The sequence below is a fragment of the Ailuropoda melanoleuca genome, chromosome 15 (assembly GCF_002007445.2).
Source record: "Ailuropoda melanoleuca isolate Jingjing chromosome 15, ASM200744v2, whole genome shotgun sequence".
Lineage (NCBI taxonomy): Eukaryota > Metazoa > Chordata > Mammalia > Carnivora > Ursidae > Ailuropoda > Ailuropoda melanoleuca.
The window spans coordinates 11,504,526-11,517,226 of NC_048232.1; the positions used below are offsets into that span (position 1 = coordinate 11,504,526).

The 12,701-nt window shown below is 45.5% G+C and overlaps 1 protein-coding gene across 2 annotated transcripts in view; it reads left to right on the forward strand.

The window, feature by feature from the left end:
- Positions 1-12,701, forward strand: part of CAMK1D (calcium/calmodulin dependent protein kinase ID) — a 431,244-nt gene that overhangs the window by 386,648 nt on the left and 31,895 nt on the right. For both annotated transcript variants that reach the window (XM_002928067.4, XM_034643631.1), the window contains exon 6: positions 5,036-5,111. In XM_002928067.4, the coding sequence (XP_002928113.1) occupies positions 5,036-5,111 (76 nt within the window). The remainder of the gene's footprint in view (positions 1-5,035; positions 5,112-12,701) is intronic.

The window sequence follows — 12,701 nt, forward strand, 5'->3', positions numbered from 1 at the left end:
GTGGGTCTGTTGCCCGTGACAGCCCCTGACAGCCTCCAGGGACTAGGACTTGAGATGTACTGGAGGAACGCAAGCGCCCTCTTGCCTCGAGTCCTTTCCTTCCATCTAGGCTGTACCAGGAGACTAAGCCCTTTCCTGCTCTGCCTGGGGGATGGCATCACAGGCTGCGGTGTCTTTTCATGACAGCTCTTTGTCAAGTGTCAATAATTCCAATTAAGTTATTTCAGTTCAAAGCCTCCCTCTATGAGGAGGTGTGGGGGTGGCGAGAGTCACTGTCACCCTCCCACTACACGTGAAGTGCGTGAATTGCGCTGGGTACAGGCAGAAGAGAAAAATGTTTCTCCTTGATGAAGAAGTTCTTCGGCATCTGACAGTGCTGGGGAGGTGGTGGATTTGTGGTGGGCATGGCTCAGAGAACACTTCCCACTTGGCAAGGCCCCCGGTCGACCGTGCTCTGGGCCTCCTCCGCCTGGAAGGTCGTTTGTTGTCTGAAAGTTTGTAAATTGGATGCTGTGACTTTTTAGAATTACAGCCAAATTCTTGCCAAGAATTATATGGTATAAGATTGATAATGTAACATGAGGGAGCGTGGCTGGTTCTCAAAGTGACACTTGGTCTCTCAAAAGATCAGAGCCGGAAGTGGACTCTCACAGAGCACAGGCTACGGGCTGAAAGGATCCGGGAGAGAGTAGGAAGGGGCCAAGAACCAGAAGAATTCAACAGGTTGGCTGAACAAGGGGAGCCAACTGCAGGACCCAGAGGAGAACAGGAAAGAAAATATCCCAGTGGATCCCAGGGGTTCAGCATGATTTCATGGTCATAGCAAATTGTCAGGAGGGTTTTGAATATTGCCTGAAAATTGATGTTTACCAAGAATCACTATGAGATGAAAAGTAGCTAAAGGGATGTAGTAGGCTTGTTCAAACAATGACCCAGAGAACATTTGGGTTTTTTTAAAGATTTTATTTATTTATTTATGTATTTATTTATTTATTTATTTATTTATTTATTTATTTAGAGAGAGCGCAAGTGGGGGCGTGCAGAGGGGCAGTGGGTGAAGGANAAAATGTTTCTCCTTGATGAAGAAGTTCTTTGGCATCTGACAGTGCTGGGGAGGTGGTGGATTTGTGGTGGGCATGGCTCAGAGAACACTTCCCACTTGGCAAGGCCCCCGGTCGACCGTGCTCTGGGCCTCCTCCGCCTGGAAGGTCGTTTGTTGTCTGAAAGTTTGTAAATTGGATGCTGTGACTTTTTAGAATTACAGCCAAATTCTTGCCAAGAATTATATGGTATAAGATTGATAATGTAATATGAGGGAGCGTGGCTGGTTCTCAAAGTGACACTTGGTCTCTCAAAAGATCAGAGCCGGAAGTGGACTCTCACAGAGCACAGGCTACAGGCTGAAAGGATCTGGGAGAGAGTAGGAAGGGGGCCAAGAACCAGAAGAATTCAACAGGTTGGCTGAACAAGGGGAGCCAACTGCAGGACCCAGAGGAGAACAGGAAAGAAAATATCCCAGTGGATCCCAGGGGTTCAGCATGATTTCATGGTCATAGCAAATTGTCAGGAGGGTTTTGAATATTGCCTGAAAATTGATGTTTACCAAGAATCACTATGAGATGAAAAGTAGCTAAAGGGATGTAGTAGGCTTGTTCAAACAATGACCCAGAGAACATTTGGGTTTTTTTAAAGATTTTATTTATTTATGTATTTATTTATTTATTTATTTATTTATTTATTTATTTATTTAGAGAGAGCGCAAGTGGGGGCGTGCAGAGGGGCAGTGGGTGAAGGAGAAAATCTAAAGCAGATTCCATGCTGAGCACTGAGCCCAACTCAGGGCTTGATCTCCCGACCCTGAGATCATGACCTGAGCTAAAATCCAGAGTCGGGCACTTAACCGACTGTGCCACCCAGGCACCTGGAGACTGTTTGGTTTCAAGAATCAAATCAAAAGTGGACTTGGAATCAAGGTCATTAGTGTGTGTTGCCATGATACAGTTTTTAAAATATTTTAGGTTGGTGAGAATATCCCTTCCCAGATCAGTCTGCTTTCTCTCTTTTACTGTGACATTACCCATCCAAGGACTCTCTCCATTTGTCCAACTCTCTCCATTTGTTTCAATTACAGTGAAGAACCTCGCCAGAAGGCCAGTGGTTCACCTGCCAACCATTGGTTAAAAAATGTTTATTGTGCTGTTGTGGACAGAACCTAGATAAGACACAACACCAGAAAGAAGAAATGTTTGGCATAAATACAGAGACTTTTACCACCAGTATTGCTTGTTAATCATTTAGAACTTCCCCCCCCAACACCCATGCTACTGATCCCAGCATCTTTCTGTTAGTGGCTCCCTTTTGTCAGTCGCAAGACTACAAGCATCTGAGATAGATCCAGATACCATTTTTTTAAAAGAAAAAAAAAGTATACTTGATGTTATAAACTCCACCATTTAAACAAAATCTCATGTTTTAAAAATTATATGTGTCATCTGTGGCTTCAAGAGTCTAAACATCGCAGGCAACATCCCCGTTCCATGTCGCATAAAAATCAGCCACTTGCTTTTCAAGTGCACGCAGGGCCTTGCACAGTTCTCCAAAACACAGGTCGCTCTGCCAGCCCGAAGGTGCAATGCTGAGTGTCCACGTGCCCCTGGGTATATGGACTTCTGGAGGGACACCATGTTCTTTATTCTTTTGTTTTCTGAATAAGGGATGGTGGCCAGAATTTCCCTCTTTCTAAAAGGCAGGGAAGGAGGGGGAGAAGGAGGAAGAGGATGTTCTTTTAAGGAGCCCTCCCCATGCCCGAAGTGCTGGAGAGCTGAGTCTGGGGAGCTCCAAAGAACACAAGATCAGCTCCTCCTTGGACTGAAACCTGCTTTGCAGGGGCCGTGACTCTTACCCCTCTACACATCCTGGCTCAGGGGGTCGGCTCAATCTTTGCTTATAAACTGTGGAATCAACTGTTGGAGGTGCCGACCTCTTCCTTCTCAGGGCTCCTTCCCCACACCTGTCGCCATGTCACACCTGGTAGGTGACATGAGCTTACACCCCAAATCCCACCCTGAACTCTGGCTGCCCCCACACCACTGTTTGGCATTCAGTGCCCTGGAGTGGCTGAGCCTGGCTGGCTTGCCAGCCTGGCTCTGTGCTCAGGATATCTGCCATCTGTCCTGTGGGAAAGTGACACTGGGTCAGACGTCGCCAGTGAGCCTTCTGTGCCTTTGAACTTTCCATCAGGCTACATGGATGGCTCTGGAGGCTCAGAATTAAGCTCCTTGCAGATGCCATCACCTCCCACCGTCTGTGCCCTTGTGGCCGCTCAGACCCAAACATCAGCTTGGAGAGAGCATACCTCCTAAATCAGCAGGACATTTACTGTGGTAAACGGCTCCCTTTTGTCAGTCGCCATAATAGAAGTGTCTGAGGAATTTGCTCTCAGCAGTTATAGGAAGAGGAAGTATTGATGCGGCCAGCTCCCAATTAACCAAGGGCCACTTCTCCAATTTGTGAGTTCCCTAGCTTTATGGTTCCATCTCTCCTTTCACTCTTGCGCTGAGGGTGAACGAAGCAAAGAAAGGACATACAGACGTACTTATTTTGCTCTTGATAAAAAAGAAAAAAAATAAAGTCTAATTGGAAGTATGGAGGAATGGGGGCTGAAAGCGTTGATTTGGGGGTTATCTGTGGGTTGGATTTCTTATCATAACCGGAAACATTCAGCAAAAGTTTGTATACATCCTTAGTCCTGCTTAGAAAATCTATCATAACGAATATAAGAGAGGATTTTCCTGTTAGTTTTTCTGCAATGAGACTTTTCTTACAGACTAAAGAAGCACTTGCCTTAACAATAAATATATTCCGATGGATGGAACTAGGACGAGGGTGAGATTGACCCGGTTCAAATCCCAGATGGTCCATATCTCCTGGGTGGCATCAGAAAGAGAACTTCTCGAGGCTCATTTCCCTTAGATCAGGTGCAGAGAATGAACATCACGAGGGTTGCTGAAAGGGTTATAGTAGAAAACATTTATGAATGACCCAGGTCACGGCAGAGGCTTCATTCAGGTTAGTCCCTTGGAGACAAAGTTGGTATGGAGACCACTTTCTCGCTGGATCACTTTAGGCAGGTTCCTGGACCTGTCAGTCCCTCTTGGTCCTCACCTGTGACTTGAGAGTCATCATGATAATGATAATTAAGCTCTTCCCCTTCCCCCCCAGGCCAGTTGGGGTAAGTGAGTTAATGCATCCCAAAGCCATAGAACACACAATCCAGCAGACAGCTAGTTTTGCTTTGTCCAGTCTCTTTTCTGGAAAGTCTATGCTAAAGACACATCCATCAAGTATATTTGGGTGAAAAGGAGATTTTGCTTGTGAAGATGCACTGTTTTTTCTTGTATCTATTTGCTCTTTGCACAGATATGTACAGCAGCCACTGCCGGTCGGGAGACACTGGGTATGGGTGTCCAGCACAGGGCTCGAACCACAAGGCCAGGAACAGAAAGTGTGAGAATAGGACAAAATAAGCCAAGACCCCTGGGAAGGTGGACTCTTGGGGTGGAACTGAGGAATTGGGATTAAGGAGCATTTTTGCTGTTTCATGGATGAACAAATGAAATATTAGTATTGACAGGTCAGCTGCCCAAAACTTCGCAGAGTGAGCTGAGAGCAGGCCTAAGGCAGGCTTCCCAGGGACCAGATTTCAGGTCTCAACTCTTCTGGATTGTGAGCTCCATGAAGGTATGAGGAGGAAGCTTCACGTTCACGCCCCCACAACACCCAGGAAGGCCCTACCCCACGGCCAGAAATGCTCCCTGAATTAGTTTTAGGTGAAGTCATACCCCAGGCTCCTTGTGGAGTGTACCTTTCTCTGACTCAGTCTCGTCTGAATTGTAGTACCTAGCACCTGTTCTGACTGATTGATTGGTTGAGCTTTTTTGTTGCAGACAGAAAAAGAGAAGAAAAATCTAAAAAATGTTTTCTGTCTTAGGCATTTAAATTGTCAGGCTTGTGTCTCTCCTTTCTCACTTCACAGCTCCTGAGGTCCTGGCCCAGAAACCGTACAGCAAAGCTGTTGACTGCTGGTCCATTGGGGTGATTGCCTATATTTTGTAAGTATTGCTCACCACCTTGGCTCCTTCCTTCCTTCCTTTCTTTTTTTTTTTTCTTTTTTATTGTGGCGAAATACAGATAACACAAAATTTACCATTTTAGCCATTTTTAAACATCCAGTTCAGTGGCATCAGGTACACTCACAGTGCTGTGCAACCATCACCACTGTCCATCTCCGGAACTTTCTCATCTTCCCAAAGAGAAACTGTCCTCGTTGAGCACTAACTCCCTGAAGTCCCTGGCAGCCACCCTCCTACTTTCTGTCTCCATGAATGACCTGGACTACTCTAGGGTCCTCATGTCAGTAGGATCATACAGTACTTGTCCTTTCATGACTGGCTTTTTTGTTTATCATAATGTCCTCAAGATTCATCCGTGTTCTAGCAGGCGCCAGAATTTCCTTCTTTTAAGGCTGAGTAATTGGCCACTATATGCATATAATACATTGTGTTTTTCCATTCAGCCAGCAGTGGACACTGGGTGGTTTCCACCTCGTGGCTGTTGTGTATAATGGTGTCATGAGCACAGGTGGACAAATGTCTGCTTTTGGGTGCATACTGGAAGTGGGTTTGCTGGATCATATAATACTTCCATTTAACTTTTTGAGAAATCTCCACACTGTTTTGCAAAGCAGCACCCTCACTTTATATTCACAACAGCAATGCACAAGGGTTGCAGTTTCTCCACACCCTTCCCAACGCTGATTTCCCATGCTTTATAATAGACACCCTGATCGATAAGAAGTGCTTTCGTTGTGGATGTGATTTGCTTCCTCGTTTTTAAAATTTATTTGTAATGTGTTTGTTTGAGTAGAGTTGACACACAGTATTAACATTAGTTTCAGGGGTACAACATAGTGATTTGACAACTCTATAGGTTACACTGTGCTCACCACAGGCATAGCTGCCGTCTGTCACCTTCCAGGGCTATTACAGTACCACTGACCATATTCCCTGTGCTACTCCTTTCATCCCCATGACTTATTCATTCCATCGTTAGAAGTCTGGACCTCCCACTCCCCTTCGCCCATTTGGCCCATCCCTCACCCGCTTCCATCTGGCAACCATCAGTTTGTTCTCAGTATTTATAAGTCTGATTCTGCTTTTTGTTTGTTTATGTATTTATTTGTTTCACTTTTTAGATGCCACATATGAGTGAAATCATAAATTTGTCTTTCTTGGTCTGACTTAGTTCACTTAGCATAATACTCTCTGGGTCAATCCATGTTGTTGCAAATGACAATATCTCATCCTTTTGTATGGCTGAGTCATATTCCAGTGTGTGTGTGTGTGTGTGTGTGTGTGTGTATCGATGGACACTTGGGTTGCTTCCATATCTTGGCTATTATACATAATGCTGCAATGCATTTCTCTTATGGCTAACAATGTTGAGCATCTTCTCATGTGCCACCTTGACTTTCCTGGGGATACAAACCACTATGAAAGAATTAGGACATCTCCAAAAGAAATGAAAAATGAGAAGCAATGTGATGAAAACCAAAATTGAGCCTTTAGATTCCCCATTTCTTCTCTGGTGCCTCATCTCCACAACCCAGGAAAGGCCATCACAGGGTTGTTGCAATTATTTCAGGGTGATCAATTTGGGGTTTTATTATTAGTTTGTATTTTGCTTAAGTCCACTGTAGAGTAATTTTTTAATTACAATTTCTTTTTGTGGTGATACTTTCAAATGCTTACTATGGAGCATATTCCTAGGGTACGTTTGGGCCAACTGGTGTCTATAATTGATAGGAAATGAATTTCTCCCCGAGGAAGGGAAGGCTTTCTAGCAGATAGAACCTGCTACAGACAATGAAAGACCATGGGGGATTGTGATCAGAGAAAGGTCTGACAGTATGTGGCATCCTCAGGGACTGCTGGAAACATTCCCCCTGTGTTGGCTTTGTCTCATTATCTGCAAGGCAAGCGATCTTTCTACAGCATACATTTAACTGGTCAGCTTTTGTAGTTTAGCGTGGATTTAGTTGACAGCTCCTGTAGATTCCTGCCATTATCACAGGATTTATCCATTATAATGTCCTTGTCCTCACAGCCCCCACTTATGGAAATAGGTAAAGGCCAGATTTGTCTGAGCTATAAAACTCGCATATTATACTCACATAGTGCTCTCACTTTCAAAGCATGTTAATTGTGTTCTATGGTAGTTTCATCCTTTTTTGTGGGGAGGGGGAAGTTACAGACTGTTTGAGAATCTGGTGAATGCTGTGGACCTTCTCCCCTAATAATTCACACACACACACACACACACACACACACACACACACACACCTCATTAACGAGCTTCCTGGGTACACAGAAAGCAGTCACAGGCCATGTGTCCTTTACTCTGACTTCTTAAAACCCCGACTGAAATTCTTATCAGGGGTCTTACCTTGCCAAACTTGACATGGAAGATTTAAAAAAATGAATGACGGGCCACTCTCCTTCCTGCAGAGGACCAAAGCTGGTGTCATCTAGAGAAGCCCTTCATCTGGGCTCCTGCTTGCTTGTTCCTTCATGTCTGTTCTGAATCTTGAAATACCACTCTGGTCTACGCTAATGTCGATCGATTCCCTTTGTATATATAACTGTATATGTAATTGTCTCCCTGAAGTCTTGGCACTGGGGTAGGGTACCTTCACAGCTATGAGGAGGTGCAGACGGCTTTACTGGGATAAGCCCTGGTGTCTTAGACAACTCTGGCTGCTAGAACAAAACATGGTAGGCTGGGTGACTCAATCAGCAGATTTGTTCCTCACAGTTTAGAAGGCTGGGAAGTCCAGGATCTAGGTGCCTGCTGATTTGGTTCCTGGTGAGGACCTTCTTCCTACCTCACAGACCACCACCTTCTTGTTGTGTCTTCAAAAGGCAGAAGGAGAACATGCAAGCTCTCTGGTGTTTCTTCTTATAAAGGCACTGATCCCATAATGGAGGCCCCATCCTCATGACCTCAACTGAACTTACTACCTCTCAAAAACCCATTTCCAAACACTGTCACATTGGGCGTTAGGGCTTAAAACTATGAATTTGAGGGGGACACTATTCAGTCTATAGTAAATGGTTTGGTTGTGCTGAGCAATAGAATTATTGCAGTGGAATCCCCTTAAAACATGGACATTTCAGGATGGACATAGCACCTACTTTATAATACTGGTAACGTCAAACATCTGTATAACAGTGCAAGAATATAAATATGGTCACAAGTTTTTATCTCCCTTCACCCTCCCTACAATCCTACATGATAGGTATAGTTATTATTAAACCCACTGAGAGAAGATCAAACTTCAGGGAAACTAAATAATGTTACTTGGTATCAGAATCTACATTTGAACCCAAGCCCAGCTCTGACTTCCAGTCCAGCTCTTTGTGCTAACACCTGCTCTCACATGCAGACATGGCCACGTCATTGAGAGAAGAGAGGATTTTTCTTTCCATGTTATATCCAGCTTGTGTTTGTTTATTTCTTTCTGCAAATGTTTACTGAATATGTACCATGCACCTGTCACTATGCTAGAAATGCACACTCAACAACACATACACAGCCCCTGTGTTTGTGAAGCTGGCTCATGGTCTCGTGGAAGAGACAGGCATTCAAAGAAACTTCATAAATTATCATGGAATTTTAAAATATGCAAAGTACTTTAAAGGAAGAGCACGAGGGGCTCTGGCAAAGTGGAACAGAGGTTACCTATTTCCAGTGGGTGGTTGGGGAAGTCTTTTCTAAGCAGAGGACCTAAAACAAAACCTAAATGGTGAGTAGGTTAGGCAGATAAAGTGTGAGGAGGAAGTACTCCAGGCAGAGTGAACAGCGTGAGCGGGGAGAATGCTTTCAGCTACAAGTAACAGACAAACGAGGCCCAACTGGCGTAAGCATTTAAAAAAAGTCATACCACACATAATAACAAGTGCATAGGTAGAAAAGCCCCACCAATGCCTAAGTCAGAGCCTCAGTCCCAGATTGTATCCATCCTTGCTCTCCGCCATCCTCAGTGCGTTGGGTTTTCCTTGTGCCCTCCCCAACCAAACATGATGCAAGCACAACTCGTGGAAGAAGAGGTGATGTTTAGCTCCCTGTGCCTGTAAGAGCTAGAATGTCTTCCCCAGAAGTCCCTCAGCCAACGTTCCCACACATCTCCTTGGCCAGAAATGCCTCCCATGCTCATTTCTAAAGCGGTCCCTAGAAGAAAAAATGGGATTATCACAGGTGGCCCAGTGAAGCAGGTGACCATGTGGAGGAGGGACAGATCACAGCTGTGCTGGGGAAGAAGAAATCAGGAAACGGATTTGCAGGAGGTAAAGAACGTGCCTGCCATGGCCCACAGGTAGGGAAAAATCAGAAAGGCCCACGTGGTTACAGTATGGAGTCAAGACAGGATATCAGAAAGTTATATTCCAAGAGGTAGGAAGAGCCTGCGGAAGGAGAGACTTGGCAGAAAGTTTAGGTTTAACACAGGTTTAATGGGAAGCCAAAGAAGGATTTGGGCCAGATGTGTGAACTGACCTGATTTTCACTCGACGGTTATTCCGGCTACTCTGTGAACAGGGTTTGGACAGGACAGCAGTGAAGGGTGGAGACCGTTGGGAGGCTCTGTCAGGTGAGCAGTGAGGGTTGCTTCCATCAGGGAGGTAGTGATGGGGGTCCACTGGTAGGTGTATTTTGGACGAGGGAGATAAAGGAGATGGAAGTTTCAAGTGTAAACCCAAGTCTTTGGTTTAAGCAATCATGTAGATAGCTAAGAAAAAAGAATTAGAGGGTAGTGGAGGAGCAAGTTTAGGGGGATCAGTGAGATCAAGAATTTCATCTTGGGTGTGTTAAACTTAAGTCCTCTTTGAGATATCCATGGAACAGTGTATGCACATGGAGAGGTCAGAAATCTGGAGGAGAGGGGCGTCTGGGTGGCGCAGTCGTTAAGCGTCTGCCTTTGGCTCAGGGCGTGATCCCAGAGTTCTGGGATCGAGCCCCACATCAGGTTCCTCCACTAGGAGCCTGCTTCTTCCTCTCCCACTCCCCCTGCTTGTGTTGCCTTTCTCGCTGGCTGTCTCTCTGTGTCAAATAAATAAATAAAATCTTAAAAAAAAAGAAATCTGGAGGAGAGATCCGGGTATATATGTGTATATATATACACATAGGCATACACATACACACATATATATACTGGGTATAGTTTGAACATAGTACATCCAAATCCTTCTAATGACAGTAAACGAGACAATACTTGATGGGACTAAAATACAATATTAAGTAAAGCAGTACTGTATTTCTTTATTTCTATTTTAAGTATAAACTTGGTAAGCTTAAATGTGGTTTCCTGGTCACCACTAGCTTTGCTCCAGGGGTTAGTCTCAGGTTGATTAAATGACTGGATCAGACTCCAAAATGGCAGGCAGGGCTTCTGTTTCCTTGGATGGCTTCCAGAGCCCTGAGAGTCTCAAGTGGAGAATGAATGGACTTTGGACATCTCAATGGTTCCTTCCAAGATGTACAGATTCTTGTGAGTGATAGGCCAAATTCTAGATATAATTTTTTAAAGACTTTATTTATTTCAGAGACAGAGGGAGAGATAGCAACAGAGATAGCAAGAGTGAGCACAAGTGGGGAGGAGAGGGAGAAGCAGGCTCCCTGCCGAGCAGGGAGCCTGATGCAGGACTCGATCCCAGGACCCTGGGATCGTGACCTGAGCCGAAGGCAGATGCTTCACTGACTGAGCCACCCAGTTGCCTCTCATGAGAATATTAACAATGTGAATGGCGGGACAAGAAGACTCACGAGGAGATGAAGGGACATGCGGGGAGGCTTGTGTATAGCTGGAGGAATTCCTGGGATGAAGCCACCATGGAGGACAGGGGTATTCAGGAAGGAGGAGGCACCGTTCCAGGTATGTCGAAAAGGCTGGGTAAGACTGGCATTTCAGAGACTGCAGGCTCAGGAATGAGGTTGCCTGAGGCACGTTTCAGGGCTGATGAAAATCCTCTGTGAGAAGCCTGGGGCCTCGGTTGGTGTTCCCAGCATAAGGCTGGCTCCAAATTGAACTAGGGTTAGAAGCTAGAACTCATGGATCTCACTCTCAGACTCTTGCTACTTCCCCCTGACGCACTGCGCCCAGACGCGCCACTCCCATCCTTCACGGGGAGACCAGGGAGCCCGGCTGCTGAGCTGCCCATGACCCACAGGCAGCACACAGGGGAAGCCAGCTCCACCGTGGGGGTCCGCGCTCAACTCCCATTCTTCGCATCACCTGCGATGGAAAATGGATTAGCCTCTAAGGTTTTTTGGCGTGCAGCATTTTTTTCATTTGATCAACCTGTCACACTGAGATATCCCATCACAGCAAAAGCAGCTGTGACAGGCCATGTACCAAAGGTCCTCCTCTCCTCTGCACGCCAGGCAAAACATTCTGCATTTTGTCAATGCAGGTACTTGCTGAATTGCTTCTCTTTTGATCTCTGCACTCAAGTCTATGTTATCCATCATTTGGAAGGAGAAATTTTTTTTTCTATCAAGGATACTCATTTTTAAAAATACATCAAATGGGTCCTTATCCTGTCAGGAATCTCTTTGGGGATCAGGACTTACAAAAGCAACAACAACAGCAACAACAACAAAAACACCTTTCCCTGCATTACTTAAACTACTGAGAAGGAGGACAGAGTGTTCTGGAGCCCCTGATGGGCATGTTGGTGTCCAGGTTGGAGGCGTGGCTCAGCCTAGAAAGCACAAGTTTCGAGGACATAATAGAATCAGCATTTCACTGACCAGACTGAATTTTATGATCACACACGCTGCCTTTCTTCTCGAAACTTCAAGGAGATGAGTTAATGACGGCTTGCCTAAATTATGCTCGGGGATACAGCACGGTATGGAGAAACAGAGGGGATGTTTGCTAGCGTCAGAACTGGGCTGAGGTCTTAAGAAGTTTAGGCTTTAGAGCCTTAGGGCAGGCTGGATGGTTAGGGTGGGTCTGCCGTGGGTGGCAGGGCCTCTACCCATGCTGTGACCTCTGACCTCCCTGCCTCCCAGAACCTCCAGGCCAAGTACTTAAAATAATCCCCTTGCTTTTTGACTGGCCTCTGACATTGTTCCGTCTTTGAAACTAGGTCACGTAAATATCGATTGGCCAATGTACACGGTGTAATTAGCTTTGTGAGGGTGGCGCTAAGAAGGCCTCCTCTGCAGGGAAGGTCCCTTTTCTGAGACAAAGGACGCTCCTTACCAAGGTAGTCATCATGATTTTAAACCATCGACAGCTGCTTCCTTATGGATACACATGTCCCAGGAAAAGAGCATGAACCCAAACTCCAGGTGGAGACAATGCAGTAGAATTATCCCCAGGGAAAGACCCAGGCATGAGGCATCATGATGGTGGTTACTGCCATCAGGGGGAGTGTGAACGCTAATTGGAATAATTAACTGGCATTGCCAGCAGGCAGCAATCATCTCGTTAGATTCATAAGCTTTGTGGGATGGACACATTGCCTTGTTTAGGCCGCCGTGGGTCCATGGTCTGGACTTCGGCTTTCGAAGTTCAGAAACTAAATTAATCTGTTTATTCATCCTGCTCAGACGATCCCAGCAAATTGATTCACACTAGA